Source organism: Ruditapes philippinarum, unplaced genomic scaffold (genome assembly GCF_026571515.1).
Source record: "Ruditapes philippinarum isolate M1 unplaced genomic scaffold, ASM2657151v2 ctg272_1_1_1_1, whole genome shotgun sequence".
Lineage (NCBI taxonomy): Eukaryota > Metazoa > Mollusca > Bivalvia > Venerida > Veneridae > Ruditapes > Ruditapes philippinarum.
The window spans coordinates 277,029-291,526 of record NW_026860885.1 but is presented as its reverse complement, the minus strand read 5'-3'; the positions used below and the strand labels follow the sequence as shown (position 1 = coordinate 291,526).

The 14,498-nt window shown below is 29.9% G+C and overlaps 1 protein-coding gene across 1 annotated transcript in view; it reads right to left on the bottom strand.

The window, feature by feature from the left end:
• Positions 1–14,498, bottom strand: part of LOC132713750 (inositol 1,4,5-trisphosphate receptor type 1-like) — a 77,607-nt gene that overhangs the window by 989 nt on the left and 62,120 nt on the right. The window contains exons 48-63 of the mRNA XM_060696430.1: positions 13,171–13,221; positions 12,665–12,892; positions 11,416–11,541; positions 8,817–8,966; positions 8,058–8,159; positions 7,772–7,855; positions 7,315–7,497; positions 6,831–6,936; positions 5,868–5,983; positions 5,368–5,537; positions 4,762–4,899; positions 3,968–4,129; positions 3,187–3,301; positions 2,672–2,795; positions 1,860–2,035; positions 161–298 (exon numbers count right to left, since the gene is read on the bottom strand). Of these exons, the coding sequence (XP_060552413.1) occupies positions 161–298; positions 1,860–2,035; positions 2,672–2,795; positions 3,187–3,301; positions 3,968–4,129; positions 4,762–4,899; positions 5,368–5,537; positions 5,868–5,983; positions 6,831–6,936; positions 7,315–7,497; positions 7,772–7,855; positions 8,058–8,159; positions 8,817–8,966; positions 11,416–11,541; positions 12,665–12,892; positions 13,171–13,221 (2,169 nt within the window). The remainder of the gene's footprint in view (positions 1–160; positions 299–1,859; positions 2,036–2,671; positions 2,796–3,186; positions 3,302–3,967; positions 4,130–4,761; positions 4,900–5,367; positions 5,538–5,867; positions 5,984–6,830; positions 6,937–7,314; positions 7,498–7,771; positions 7,856–8,057; positions 8,160–8,816; positions 8,967–11,415; positions 11,542–12,664; positions 12,893–13,170; positions 13,222–14,498) is intronic.

Genomic DNA, 14,498 nt, shown 5'->3' with positions numbered 1-14,498 from the left:
TGAAATTCATATATACACATCAGAAAACCACTTATTATGACATATGGTGCTGTCTAGAAAACTTCGCCAGTTTAAAATATAAGAGGAGAGTCTTGTAAGAAAGACAGAAGAAAAACAAAATAATGCTGTAACTCAACAAAGATACGCTGTTGCAATTTACCTCTCGCTTTTGTTTCTCCACAATTGATGTTACTTGATACAAAAGATCGTCAATCTTAACTTCAGTTGAATCCTGACCCATTGCCGCAAGGGACAGCGCCCGGTCCAATGGAAAGAAATCGTAGTTTTCTTTAAGAAGCTAAAATGTAAAAAAGTGAGTGTTTGTTTTGTTTGATTATTTGAATGAAAGTTTAACTTTTTTTTTTAAAACAAAAATTCTAGTTTTTGATTAACTAATTATTTGCTTTTCGTTCGTTTTCTCTCTTTTAATCTTTTATTCTTTGTTTCAAAAAAATTCAAGAAACTTAAATTTTTAAAATGATTTTTTTAAATGATTTCTTTTTAAGTACGCTTTTTAAATGTTTTAGTTGGTATACCGTTTTGGCCATTTCTAAGGCGTTTGCTTTGTCCTTTAGGAATGAAGAAAGTATAATGCCCAATGTTGTTTTCTGCGCACATTTGTCAAAACCCCTTTTTCGAAATTTTATTCAGTTTTTAAAAACATCAATTATTGTAAAAATGGGGGATTTTTAAAGTTTTTTTTCTATAAATACATTTTATTTCCGAGGGGGTATGTAAAAAATATTTTTTGAGGGCGTCAATATATCAGTTTAATCATTTTTTTTTTTGCATTTTAAAATTTTAAAAAATTTTCCCCAAATTTTTTTTTAGTAAAATTTAGAAGAAAGTGTCCGGCAGCTCAGTAAAATACGAAAATTGTTTCCTGCTGAAATATTTTGCAGTGAAATTTGGGAAAAATAAAAATCCCTTTTTTTCATCTATTTTCATATTTCATTTTAATTTAATAAATAATATGTATAGCCTCTTAAGCAAAATATTTTTTTTTAAAAATCGATATAGACTTTCTTTTTTCTTCTCATATGAAAATTAAGGGTTTACCTTTTAAGGTAAATCCCTAAACACCTTAAAAACAACTTCCCTTCCCTTGCAGCTCGAAGTCATAACTTTTTCTCGAAAAATAAAACAATACCCTCATGCCCGGTTCGCTGCCAAAAAAGTATTTAAAAATGTTATTAATTGTTGCACACAAAAAGATTTCAACAAATTTCCACCACAAATTTAAACCATTTAATACTTTAAAAAATTTTGGTTTTTGTTGAAAAAATTAAATAAAACTTAAATATCTCTTTGGGGGAAAAAAAAATTTTAAAAAGATATTACGTTTCTACGAATTTTACCCCTAAATACCCTAGGTCCTAAAAACATAAAGGGGGTATTCTTAGCTTTTTCCTTAAAGCCCTTAGTTCGGGAAAAAGGGTCCAAAATATCCCGAAGTATATTAAAACCCTTTGGTGAGGTGAAAAAGGGGAAAATGAAAACAACAAAAGCCAACATTTGAAAATCTTTCCGTATCGTGCGTTTTGTTTTCTGGAATAAACATGCAGAAGTAAAATCAGAAATGTTATTCTATATTTAAAAATTTTAAAAACATTTTTTAAAACCTTACTTTGTTATTTTTTTTTAAAGAAAATTTCTAAAAATCCTAGTAAAAAATTACAAAGTTTTTATTTAAAATAGAAAGACTGCTCACGTTTTTAATCAGATTAAAACCTTAGATAGTGTTGTCTTGCGATAGCCGGTACATATTTTTACTTTTGTTTCTCAAGTAATTTTAACATTATCTATATTTTGATAGCGTAGAAGTAAAATATATGAGGTAAATAACAAAATGCACTTACATCGAACAGGTCACCAATCAGTCCATATCTAATGACAGTCAGGGTACACTGCCAAAGGGTGGCACAGTACAGATAGTCATCGGGATTGAACATACTTCTCATCATGGCAAAACTTATAATGGCATACAGGTAAAACACACATAGTCCAAGAATCCCTACCCACACAAGTGATTTTCCTGGAGAAAAAAAGTCGTAAAAATGAAAAAATGAAGAAGGAAAAATGTTATATAATAAAATGGAACGTCTGAATGTAGCTTTATAAAATATAACTGTTCTAGTTGGACAGAGATAAAATTCGTATCTTGTCTCTGAAACATAATTGAAATAACCAGTTACAAGACTGATCAAATTAAAATGTGAAGAAAACCTTTCAGACAATATAAAGTACTTTTTTCTTTTATATAAGTAACAGTTTTATATCAATTAATTCGCATATGTCAACAACATTCTTTTCCTGGAACAATTTTTATTTCTAACAGTTCCAAAATTAATCAAAATTATCAAAAGGACAACATTGGAATAACCCCATTATTGTACAAAAAAAGAAACTTTGTAAGTTATCACATATTTGTCTCTGTAATCTTCGCAATAACTCTTTGTAATTGGTGCACATAACAGTTTCCTTTGTTTTGTTTGAGTTTAAAGTAGCACAATGGTAATCAGTTAATGTCATATGGCGATTTTCCAACTTTACTGTCTAGTAGAGTAGACCCCAGATGCCCCTCTAGGAATAATTAATAAATAGTTAGCTAGTTAAGTTTCTCAAATAAAGAAAATGAATAAAATAAAAAAAATGTGGGTTTCTTACTTACCATTTTGTGTTACAGCCTTGATAACTCCGCTCAGCAGTTGATTGTTGTTGACAATGTTGAGAAGATGGAATGCAAAGAAATATCCATGAAATAATGTTCCACCAATAGACAAGCCGACAAAAGCCTATAATTTAAATGATGTTCTTTTATTAAAAACAAATGAATTGCCTAAAAATTCATAAAATAAAAGATAAAATATATACAGTAAATGAAACTGAAAACCAAACATATTTTCTAAAAAAAAAAAATAATTATATTTTTTCACCCATCCTGAAAAGCCTTTGCATTGAGACTGTTGAAAACTTACGAAGAAGCAATAACTGTCGGATTGTTATTTATACTACTTATTTGTAGTAGAATTATTGTTAGTAAATTGTCGCATATCAAACAGTAAAAGTTATATACAAGTATAAGCCAGGTCAACCGATAGTATGATAATTTCTTCGATGTGTGCATGTTAATGGTAATATAGAACAAGTCACGTGTATACAACGATACAGTAACTGCGCTCTTACAAAGTAGTAGAATGTAGTAAAACTCATCAACTTCGCATCCATTTTAGACACGTGCTTTTTCTTCTTGTCTTCATCTGCTTCTTCTTCTAACTTCTTCTTCGAGATGAACAAAGCCCTAAATTATATATACATATGAATCGGTTTTATTATATATACTTCACTCTATTACAGAATGGAAAATTATTTAATAAAAGTGAATTGATTTTCAGTCTATTGTTATTATTTTATCGTAGACAAAAAGAAATGTAATTACATTAAGTCAACATAATACTTTTAAAGCATAAATCATGACCTCTTTTAAGGTTTAAAAGCCGTCAAAACGTTCTTCCAAAGATTAAATTTCATTCTTACATTAGTGCCTTACATTTGATGTCATTGGAAAAAAGAGTGTGAGCTGAAATGTCTGAATTTTGCACACCAGTTATTTGAAAAGACTTACATCAAATGGAACACAAATATTGAAAACATATTTTCAGTCTTGTTATGTACATATCATTAGTGGAGTCTCTTTAATTCGCACTAAAGTTATCGAAATAGACCTACACTAAATGTTAAACATAATATTATCTCGAAAAGATATTTCCAGGCCCGATCTGTGAAAAAAAATCTCAGTAGAATTTCTGTATTTGTCATACAAAAAATCTTATATAGTTATTTTAAATGTAATGCATTATTACTCGAGTAAAAAACAATGGATATGTAAATAAAATAGCAAGTATACAAGCTTAATCTATCCTACACAATAAAACATTACCTGTCATCAACATTTATTTCTTCTTACCTGATGGATGCAAGCCACGTCTTCGGCTTTGGTAACCTTGGATGATTGCCGACAAAGTAGCTTATAAATACGAGAAGGCAGAAGAAATTGTGCAAACCTCCCAGTATGTAGATAGCCATTGTATATTGTTCATTTGTAAGGTTGCTGATTTCAGGTATTGGGCTTAAAGAAGTAACAAAAAATTAAAATAGCTATGTTGTCAAAATATAAATGAGCCGTGTCACGACAAAACCAAAGTGCGAACTTAAATATACAATATATACACGATGTAAGAAAGGAATGTTTACACTGTTGTTGACGTCAAATAAGGCAAAAAACAACAGACTAGTATCGTAGATAAATGCAATATATCTATAGATCTTTCTTTTTCTATGAGATATAATAAGAATGGATATAGTAATAATTGTTCATCTTGACAATATTGCACGATTTATCGTTCATGTTCTTCTTGCCCACGACATTCGTGATTATATTACTACGCATCTGATCCCGTGCCGTGCAATATCATGCATAGAAATTATTGAAATCCGCAAGCTATAAATCAAATATCACTAATCGTATGATTATTGAGGAACCTTTCCATAAAAAACGTATAAATGATGAGAAACCTTTCTATTCTATTAAACAAGCTAATAGATTTTTTCATCATTTACCATGAAAAAGAAAGTACGGATTAATGCTCCTTTTTTATTCAGGTAATTACTTGTTAGTGATCTTATCATTACTTGTTAGTGTACTTATAGATCAATTTCATAACTTTGATACGTTCTTCCTCATACATTTATATCACTTACTCATTTACAGAGGCTGGGATAGCAGTTGTATTATTAAACAATCCGGGTGTATCTAGCGAACCTTTGGCATTCCACGTCACCAACATTAGAATGTTTATAGCGAAGGATAGTATTGTGACCAGATGATTCCACCCTAACCTGAAACCAGATGCAGTAAACTGTATGCTAGATGTTTTGTTTAATTGTAAAGTTAAAATTATCCCTATTATTTCCATGTCATTGAAGCTAGATTTTAACATAATTTCTATACTAGACGGATAGATTGATAAATCCTCTTGGCTGGTAAATGCATTACATTATTGGACTGTGATGTTTTCACAATGACGAACTCTTATGTTCGTTTATAGAAATTTGTGAACATAAAAAACATTGTAAAGACTCGCTTGTTTCTTATGAATTTATGATGATTATGACTTACCTCTAAATCCTTGTCTAAATAGCCGTATACACTTTAGGGTTAAGGTGTATTGCCATGTTAACATACAAACATGTACATATTTTAAGACTGCTGAGGAGACAACTTTTAATCTTATTCGACTAACATTGCAGTTCTGACTTTACCGAGAAAGTCAAACTGAAATATTACGAAATATAGTGAAAACGTACCAGCCCTTAGTGAGAACAATTGCCACGTAGTTGCTAAGGATGCGCCGCTGATAAGCAATATCCTTCATTATATCTCCGCTCCATGCCATAAGGTCTCTGATTTTGTTACTCGGCGAAGACCTATCAACGCTCCATTTCAACATTTCCTTGACCTCCTCGCGCAACACACGCTATGAAAATATATAAACAAAATTAATGATAAATAATTATATGTTTGAATTTTTCCTTTGCATTAAAAATTTACAATTCAGTTTACTGGTACATTTTCTGAATTTTTCTAAAGATTTAATGGATAGACGCATTCAGCCATTGCACGATCGTCTATAATTTGAACCAACCATGTTCTAGTGCAGGGCCATTAGAAACTGCTTTTCAATTTGTGCATATATTGACATTTAATTAAATGATAACAATGTTATGCGATCAATAAATCAGGCAGAAATGATATATTTGTTGCCCATTTTCACTTTAATGAAGACACTGTACATAATGTAACGTACCTTGCTTTTTACCCTGAAGTTGGCCTTTTGTAGTTCATCATCCTTCACAATTTCTATAGACTGACAATTTTTCTTGTAAAAATTGAAGGCCTTTTGTTGCAGCGGTGTCAATTTCACTATAACATTAAAATAGAAAACCAATAATTTGATAAGTTAACATTTAACATCATCTATATTAGGAGCATGAACATGCACTTCATAATGACAATTATAATGTTTAGTGCTATACATATTTTCGTGCATATCCTTATTTTATTGATAACTGAAAAATATAAGTGTTTATCAGGAATTTGATCCAATCATTCGATTTTAAAGAAATTTAACATTTAAATCAACTTGAACAATATGACATTTATTAGATTTCATATATACGAATATTTATATACAAAGAAGATACTTGTTTTAAAACAGTGAAAATAAGACTTTAGAACACAATCTGGAACAATGATGATATAACAGCTACAACAAAAATCAAATAGACCGTACAAATTTAATTAAAACAATTTAAAAAACTGTATTTATACTTATTGAATTATTAAATTTTATACTTTATGCAAACCCGTTGTTTAATTTGAAGCATTCATCGAAGTACAATATATCATAGTTATTATATCTATTATACGATTATCTGTTTAGAATACTATGTCCAAACATTTAAGATCCTGCAAAGTATAATGTCATGCAAATATTGGAACAGCGACAACCAAAAATCAAATATACCGCACAAATTGAGTCACAGCAATTTTATTTATACTTAACCAGTTGTTTGAATGAACAAACATCAAATTACATTATACCATATTCATTCGTTTCTATCTCCAAATATTAAAAAAACACAACAAAGCATCAATACTACATAAGATGAATATTAATATTACTATAACGAAATATTTAAGACCCTGCGGCAAAGTGTTAAAACTACATTCACACAAGAAGTAATAACAATGTCATGAAAATATTTACGTGTCTCTACAATATGAGGATCTATGTCAATCATTCTTGCAAGTATCAGATATAATCTGTATCCAACATCTTCATATTCCTCTGCAAACTCATTCTTTTCCTTCTTCTGCGGTCAAAAGTACAGTCAAATAAACATATTCTATTCCAGAACATATTATACACTGTATGATATTCATATATTCAACTTTGTACACTGAACACGACTTTTAAAGTTTTCTCTTTTTCTTAGTCGATAACTATTTAACCACCAAAAACAAAACAAAAAACGATATTTACAGAGACGGTGTGTTAAATATACTTTAATACTTTTGTAAAATCGTTAATCAATATGTTAAACACAAAGCATTGTCTGTATTTATTTAAGTTAAATTATATTAATTGTAAAATACTGATTATTGATATTATTCTCAAATATATAATAATAATTGTTATTGATAGTTTAAAAAACAAAGTCACTTTAAAAAAATTGTTGAAAAGAACATACCTTCAGTCCCCTAATGAGCTTATCTTTTGCCCCAGTCAATGCCTTGTTTTTCGATGGCGGCAGTGCTCCTTCCAATTGTATATATTTCATTTCTTCTAACTTTTTCTTGTCAATGCCATGATTTTCAAAACATTCGGTCATTAAAGTCACAACTGCTTTCTTGTCCAACGTGTCCTTGACCTCCTATTAGATTATAAATCAAAAGAAAATCATTTACTTATTTCTTGCAAAAATATATCGTAAATATTTCTTACACTTTTTTGTTTCACTTTTTTGACACTTTCTCTGTGACACTTTACTCATTCCGTCGTCCCCGTCTGTATTTTTGTTACAATGCCAGCTTGAACTGTATGCGAAAAAATGCTGAAAAGCAAAAAAATATATACCCAAATTTTATGGTGACATAATAAAACAAGTGTATTATTTCAACTCAACAGAATGATATAAAATAGGTTACCAAAGCAACTTGTGTTTTTCCTGGTCCATTTTCTTCTACCAGCGATAGCACAAGGTTGGAAATACTTTCTCTCAAAGCTAGAACCTACAATACAAAATGGTGCTGTAAACGAATTTTTGTTAAAATAATCTCATAGGAATCGATAATACAACAAATATTTTATACATTAAAAATAGCAATATCAAACGCAAAATGTACTCTGCTGTATGATACGGTATGATACTTTACTAAACTATCAAGGTGGTGAGGAGAAAAGGCAATTTAATTTTAAATTGTAACAATTTACCTTATCAGTAGAACAATCCTCGAAATCCCCAGCTCTCATTATGAAGTTGATGTAGTCAATAATCTTGTTGTCATAGATAACCACGCGATTTTCTTGATTTCCCTACAAAATAATTTCATTTACAAGTATACCCAATTAAACACTTGCTTTTGTAATTTACTTAGGTTGAGACACTTAAGGTAATTGTATCTATTTGATATGATAGCTGCTTGTTAGATGTTCACCAAGTTGAATATGATAGAAACTTTGAGTGGCAGCATCTCAATATGATTATAAATATGTTTAGAAAATAAGTTTTCTGTTTGGTATGCTTCACCACATTGATATTCTTTTACGATGATTTTCAGTACTTTATCATTTATTACCGTAATCAAAGGTGAATGTACGTGATACAGTGAGAATTTATGTTTTAAGTATGTACAACGTGTTTACAAAGATATGACAAAACAACAAATAGGACTACATCACGAGTCCATTATCAAAACCTTTCTATATTAATATATATATCAAAACTAAAAAACGCTACACTGGTGTCATAAATGATGTAGCTTTTATTGGTGCCCACCTAGAATGACAATACAATGATTGTTTAAATGGAAAGGGTATCAGAGATTATTATAATACCAAAAATGTAAAAATCATTTTGAAGGAGAGAGTTATAAGATTTAAGCTTTCTATTCAATTCTTGATTGAAATTTATGTTTGAAAATATGGAAGAAGAAATAAATATTGTTTAAACCAATCATTTTGAACACTTACTGCCGTAAACTCGGTCATCGTATCGAAGAGTTGAATTACCAAGTCGATACTTTTAGCTTTTATGTTTGAATAAATCACATTTAGAAATTGGGTAACCTCGCCTATAATGTTGAAAGACTTCACATTATCCGGCTGTTCTCTGAGGTAATCCTGCATTGATAAACACGGCAAACACATATATTACAACAATGACCCTACTTACAGCTGTAAACTCGTTTATACACTCAAAAAGTTGCACGCATAGTTCAATGTTTTCGTTGGTTATGTTTGAATAGAGAACGGTGACAAACTGCGTTGTCTCCAATATAATGTTGAACGTCTTCAAGTTGTCCGGCTGCTCTCTAAGATAAGCCTGTTGAGGAAACCAGAACCCCAGAATTTATTAGTAGGATGAATAATGTAAATGATTACAGGCATGCGTAATTATATAATCATAATATATTCAAATGAATATTAAGATTCGTTAGTATATAAAAAAACCTAATGTTGAAAAATTTATAAATGTATTATTAAGATCATACGGTTTGAATATTAAAACAAGACGATGGTGAAGGAATGAGTGCTTCCAAAGTATTTTTTATACAATGTTCTTTTCTAAAATTTCTTTTTAACTTTTTCATTGAAAACATCACTTATATTTCTGTATATATAAATTTACAAAGAAAAATCACATTTTGAACACAAAAAAAATTTGAAAATTGAAAAAAATGAATGTTTCTATATGTACAAAATAATTTATTGATTGAAATGAATATGTAGATGTTTGAAAATGAAGTTTACTGTTCGTAGAAACAGGACTGGAACCCGCATCTTGTGACATCTAAAATATATAGACACTATAAGCAGACAGCACGTGAACGGTTACATGTAAGCATAAAGGCATACGAAACAAAGACGAGGCACCAGTTAAATCATGTATTTTTTAGAAATGAAAATGTGCGACTTTCTGTTTGTTTAAGGAGACAGAGACAAATATTAAAAGAAAGGTGTTCTGATATATAAGTTTGCATATTATAAACAAAACCGACAGAGTGCTTACTTAAAGGAAAAAAATAAATGATTTAACTGTATCGTCAGTTTTGAGAATCGCATTTACAATTTGTCCGAATATTTGTTATAATCTTTTAATAGAATATCAATATTTTTTCTGCGTCTTTTATTAATTAAGTTTTACATACGAGGGGTTAGAAATGTTTATAAAATATGCCAAAGGGAACAATGCGTACTGAAATGAAAGAAACGTCTTGATACATTTATTTATGTCTACTTTCTCGGGATTTGTTTCAAAATTTCTTTTTACACCAGAAACCTGTATAACGGCTATAATTCCGAAGTTAGCTGGCAAGAAGAAAGCCAGAAAGAAAGGAACAACAAAGTCGGCCCATCTCATGATGAACAAATTTTGAACAATTTGAAACGATTTTTTTTTTGAAAATTGAAAATGGCTTTCAGTTATTTTCATCTTAAGATTAACAAGAGTAAATTATAGAACGATATGCGAACATTGAGTTAAGTAAATCTATTAAAAGCAAACATCGACAGCTAAGAAATTTATGCGTGAAAAGACATATTTAGTACGCCAGAAAGACGTCAGAAAGTCGATAGAAAGAAGCAGTGTGAATTAATAATGAAGCATAGATGGACATAGCTTATCTTTCATATTAGTTTAATTGGTAATTTGACTGAAAACCGGCTTAAATAAAATGATTACTGTTAAAACATCACATTTTTGTTTTATAAACATTTTGGAACCCCTCGTTACATTATCATTCTTTTAAAAAACTAGCAAACATTATATAACTGAAATTGTTTTCCAACATAGTCTTATCATCACAAAATAAAGTAATCCAAGATAAAGTTCACAAAACACACTGCTCTTTTTCAAAATATAAAAAAAACTGTTATGTACAAGCGTTCAGAAAAGTTTGCTTATCGGTTTGTAAATTTGCAACCAAAAGATTTTGTATTATATATTTTTGCACATTGTCCATTTCTTATCTAAACAAAGGTTCATGGGATAAGCATGAATTTGAAAGCTGTCTTTTGTGAACTTTAATCATGCAAAATATTGTATTGTTAACAAGTCTAATAATACAATTCTCAGTTACATAAAACAAACATTTTATACCTTATGGTACATATAATTTAGAATTTCTATCCCAACTATATGCAGCGGAAAGCAGCTTCGTGTTTAAGACAACAATATGGAAGAAGACATAGTAAAGGCTGCAGTTAGTAATCCTTGATTCAAAGCTTGGAATCATGACCATGAATAAACAAGCAAATGATAGCGTATTGTGTACTCGGATACTTATTAACATGTTGAAAAGTATTAAGCCAGCAACGTTGACAAAATTGAATTTTTTCAGAAAGATATTACATGTAGATATATTTATACATAAATTTAAATTTGACAGAAGAATTGATTTGAAGCAAAGATTGTTTACATGTGTTTGTTTTCCTATCTACAAGAAATCTACAATCTAACAACGATAGACATGAATACATTGAACTATGGTGAAAACATTGAAACAATGTTGATATAAAGTAGGCATTGCAGTTATTGGATTATATATATAAACACAAAGTTTAACATTACCTGCAAAGTGTGATTTTGTCCATCACACATTCTAGCCATGACTTTAAGGACCAGTTCTATATAGCCGTCGTTTCTAAGTTCTTGCGCGTTATCGCTTTCTTCTTCATCTTGGTTTTCCTCTTCATGCTACAGAATACACGAAAGTTCTAAGTACGTGTTTTAACTAATAACAGTTACTGTTACAGAGGACAAAAGTATAGTGTACTGATTAAAGAGTGTAACAGTACATGACAAAATCTAAAGATTCATCAAAATATCTAAAAACAAGATAAATACATAAATACTGTTCGCTGATCTGTTACATGTACAAAGATAAACAGTTATTTAAGATTGTTTGTGATTGTAAAAGAAGTCAACATAAGAACTTTATATTCGAAAGTAAGTTTTAGAAATGTTTTTAACTGTTTTAACCAGAGACTAATTCTACAAGCTGCAATATTTGATAAATGTGCCAAAAGCTTCTTACACAGAAGAAACTATCTGAAAGGAAAGACGACATATTTTTAAATCTACTATTCTAATCTGTTGTGTTATAAAGCTAAACATTAGAGAAGTGTATTCTATCAAGCGTGTGTACGTGAGCTTACCTTACTTTGAATAGGAGTATTAAGTAAAATCCCTATATAAAAAAACAGAGAGAGAGAGAGAGGAAGAAAAAAATACAAGTCATAGCTCAAGAATTAGTGAGAAATTCATTTTCATATTTATTGTTAACAAGCAGGAGCAGTAAGAATTTAGCCATTCATTGTTTCATCACAACATTAGTAAATCTCGCCTCTATGTGAACAGGCATTGTAATCTAAACAGTTATGAGAGAAAACTTTAACTAAAGAGTATAGGTGTAACAAATGTTATCCTTTTGCGGTGTGAATATGTTACTTTTCATAGTTGATTATATCGTGAAATATGTGTAAATAGTACATTAAATTTTGGTTTAAGTGATTCTGTTGGTGCAGCTACAATAAAATAGTATAAAAAGTGTAAATAGTTATTCAAACATCCATCTCACGTTCTATGGCGTATTATTATTATCAATCATTAAATAGAAAAATCTATTTGTTTCAAATAAATTTTGAGAGGCAAAAGAAGCATCGACAATTCTAGAACATACAGTCAAAGCACTCGAGTAAAGACTCTAATTTACCACCAATACACAAGACACCTATTAAGCACACTTAGTGACGCATTGAAATACTCAGAAGATCTACAGTGTTGAGTGTGGAGAAGTGCGCATGCGTGCATGTGGCACCTCATCATCCTCGTCGTCTTCAGGTATTTCTACTTTAATCTCGGTCATTTCTGTATCTTCAAACCCAGCATTATCCATTAATGCTAGATCTTCTTTAGCAGTACCATTAGCAACTTTAGCAACTTTATCAGACACCTTGTTTTTCTTTCCCGGCTTCGACTTTGTTGTTCCTTTCTTTTTCGCCTTCTTCTTGCCAGCTAACTTCGGATTTATAGCCCTTTTAGGTTTCTGGTGTAAAAAGAAAAATGCACGAAACAAATAAATACGATAATAATAATAATAGATAATAACAAGTTATAAATATAAATAAATTCAACATAAATAATTTTATATCATCATAAACTTCATCATAAATTTCAATTAAAAAATAACTATTTCAGATGTAATACAAATATTTGAAATGAAAAAAAAGAAGAAAAAAGGACATGAAGACCTTTATCAAAAAATTATTGAAAAACAGTATAATAAGTTAGCAAGTGATAGCATTAATTACTAAGACAACCTACCCATCCGCTGAGTCTCTGTTGGCGTAACGCGTCTTCATACGCCTGAATTTGCTGTAATTACATAGAAAAAATGTTGCATTTAAACATACTGAAACATTTCTTCAGCCACATATAACACATATAAAAAATTAAATTAAAAATAAAAACGTGAAAAAATATCTTATACAATCACACAATTGTATACAAATTAATGTATTATTTATTATCAATGTGTACATTTCCGTGCAAGAAAACAAACAAACATATTACAGTGAAAGTTGAGAAAACCGGACGGCTTTCGGACTGAGGGTTTTGTCCGGTTTTCTCAGCGGTCCGGTATTCTCAATGTCCCCTTCAGCTGTTCAGGATCTTATAATTATTATAACCGAGCAATGACTTACTAAGGATGCTGTATATTTGCATTTCAAGATAATGTGTACGTATATTGCTAAATAAAGAAATGATAAGAATACAAAAAAAAATATAAAATATGTTTTAATTGTTTTTGTCCCATTATTGCATATAAAGACATAAAAGTTTGGATAAAAATGAACAGCAGTTACCTCATAACGATCAAGTCTGAGTACATCCGCATATGTTTACATTTGGGTAATGGGTAATGATTTAACGAATTTAGTTTACTTTGTTTGTTTATAATAATAACATATTGGTCAGATTTTTAAAGTAGGTTTCGGCAAAGTTTCACTGTCTTTAATTAATTTAACTTTGTCACATGTAGACAACTCTCGTCGAATAATTTTCGGCCATGGAATAGAACTAAGCGCCGATAAATTTCGTTTCCGTTGCGAAACACAATAGAAAAATACTCTATTGTGTATTTAATATTTAATGAACATATTCTACTTCATAGTATTCATGTTCAATATATGTATCATGTTAAAGAAAAATGTTATTTGCTAGTTTAAGCAAATGGAGCGCACTTGCATAATTATATAGTTTATAGTGTAAAGGAATGAATTGTAAGTGTGTATAAAAAGACAAAAGGAATATAATATGAAGTCGCCTCACACTGTTGAGTACAAATATGAATTATTTTGGACGAATACACAAATGTAAAACCTATGGTACATTACGGCTGTGTGTGAGTCCAACAGATTATGTACTAAACTCAACAATATTACAAACTGCTAAATTTCAACAGAATTTTGTAGCTCAGAGTACAATAGGTATTTTTGGACATAAAGCTGAAAAAGGATAGATGGAATTCAATGTGGATTTGATAGGAGTCTTTAGGACTTGAAATATGACAACAAAACTGGTTCTTAAGCAATGTGATTTTTAACTCGGAAAAAGGAAACAATGCTAAATTAATAAAATTGGATCTCTCT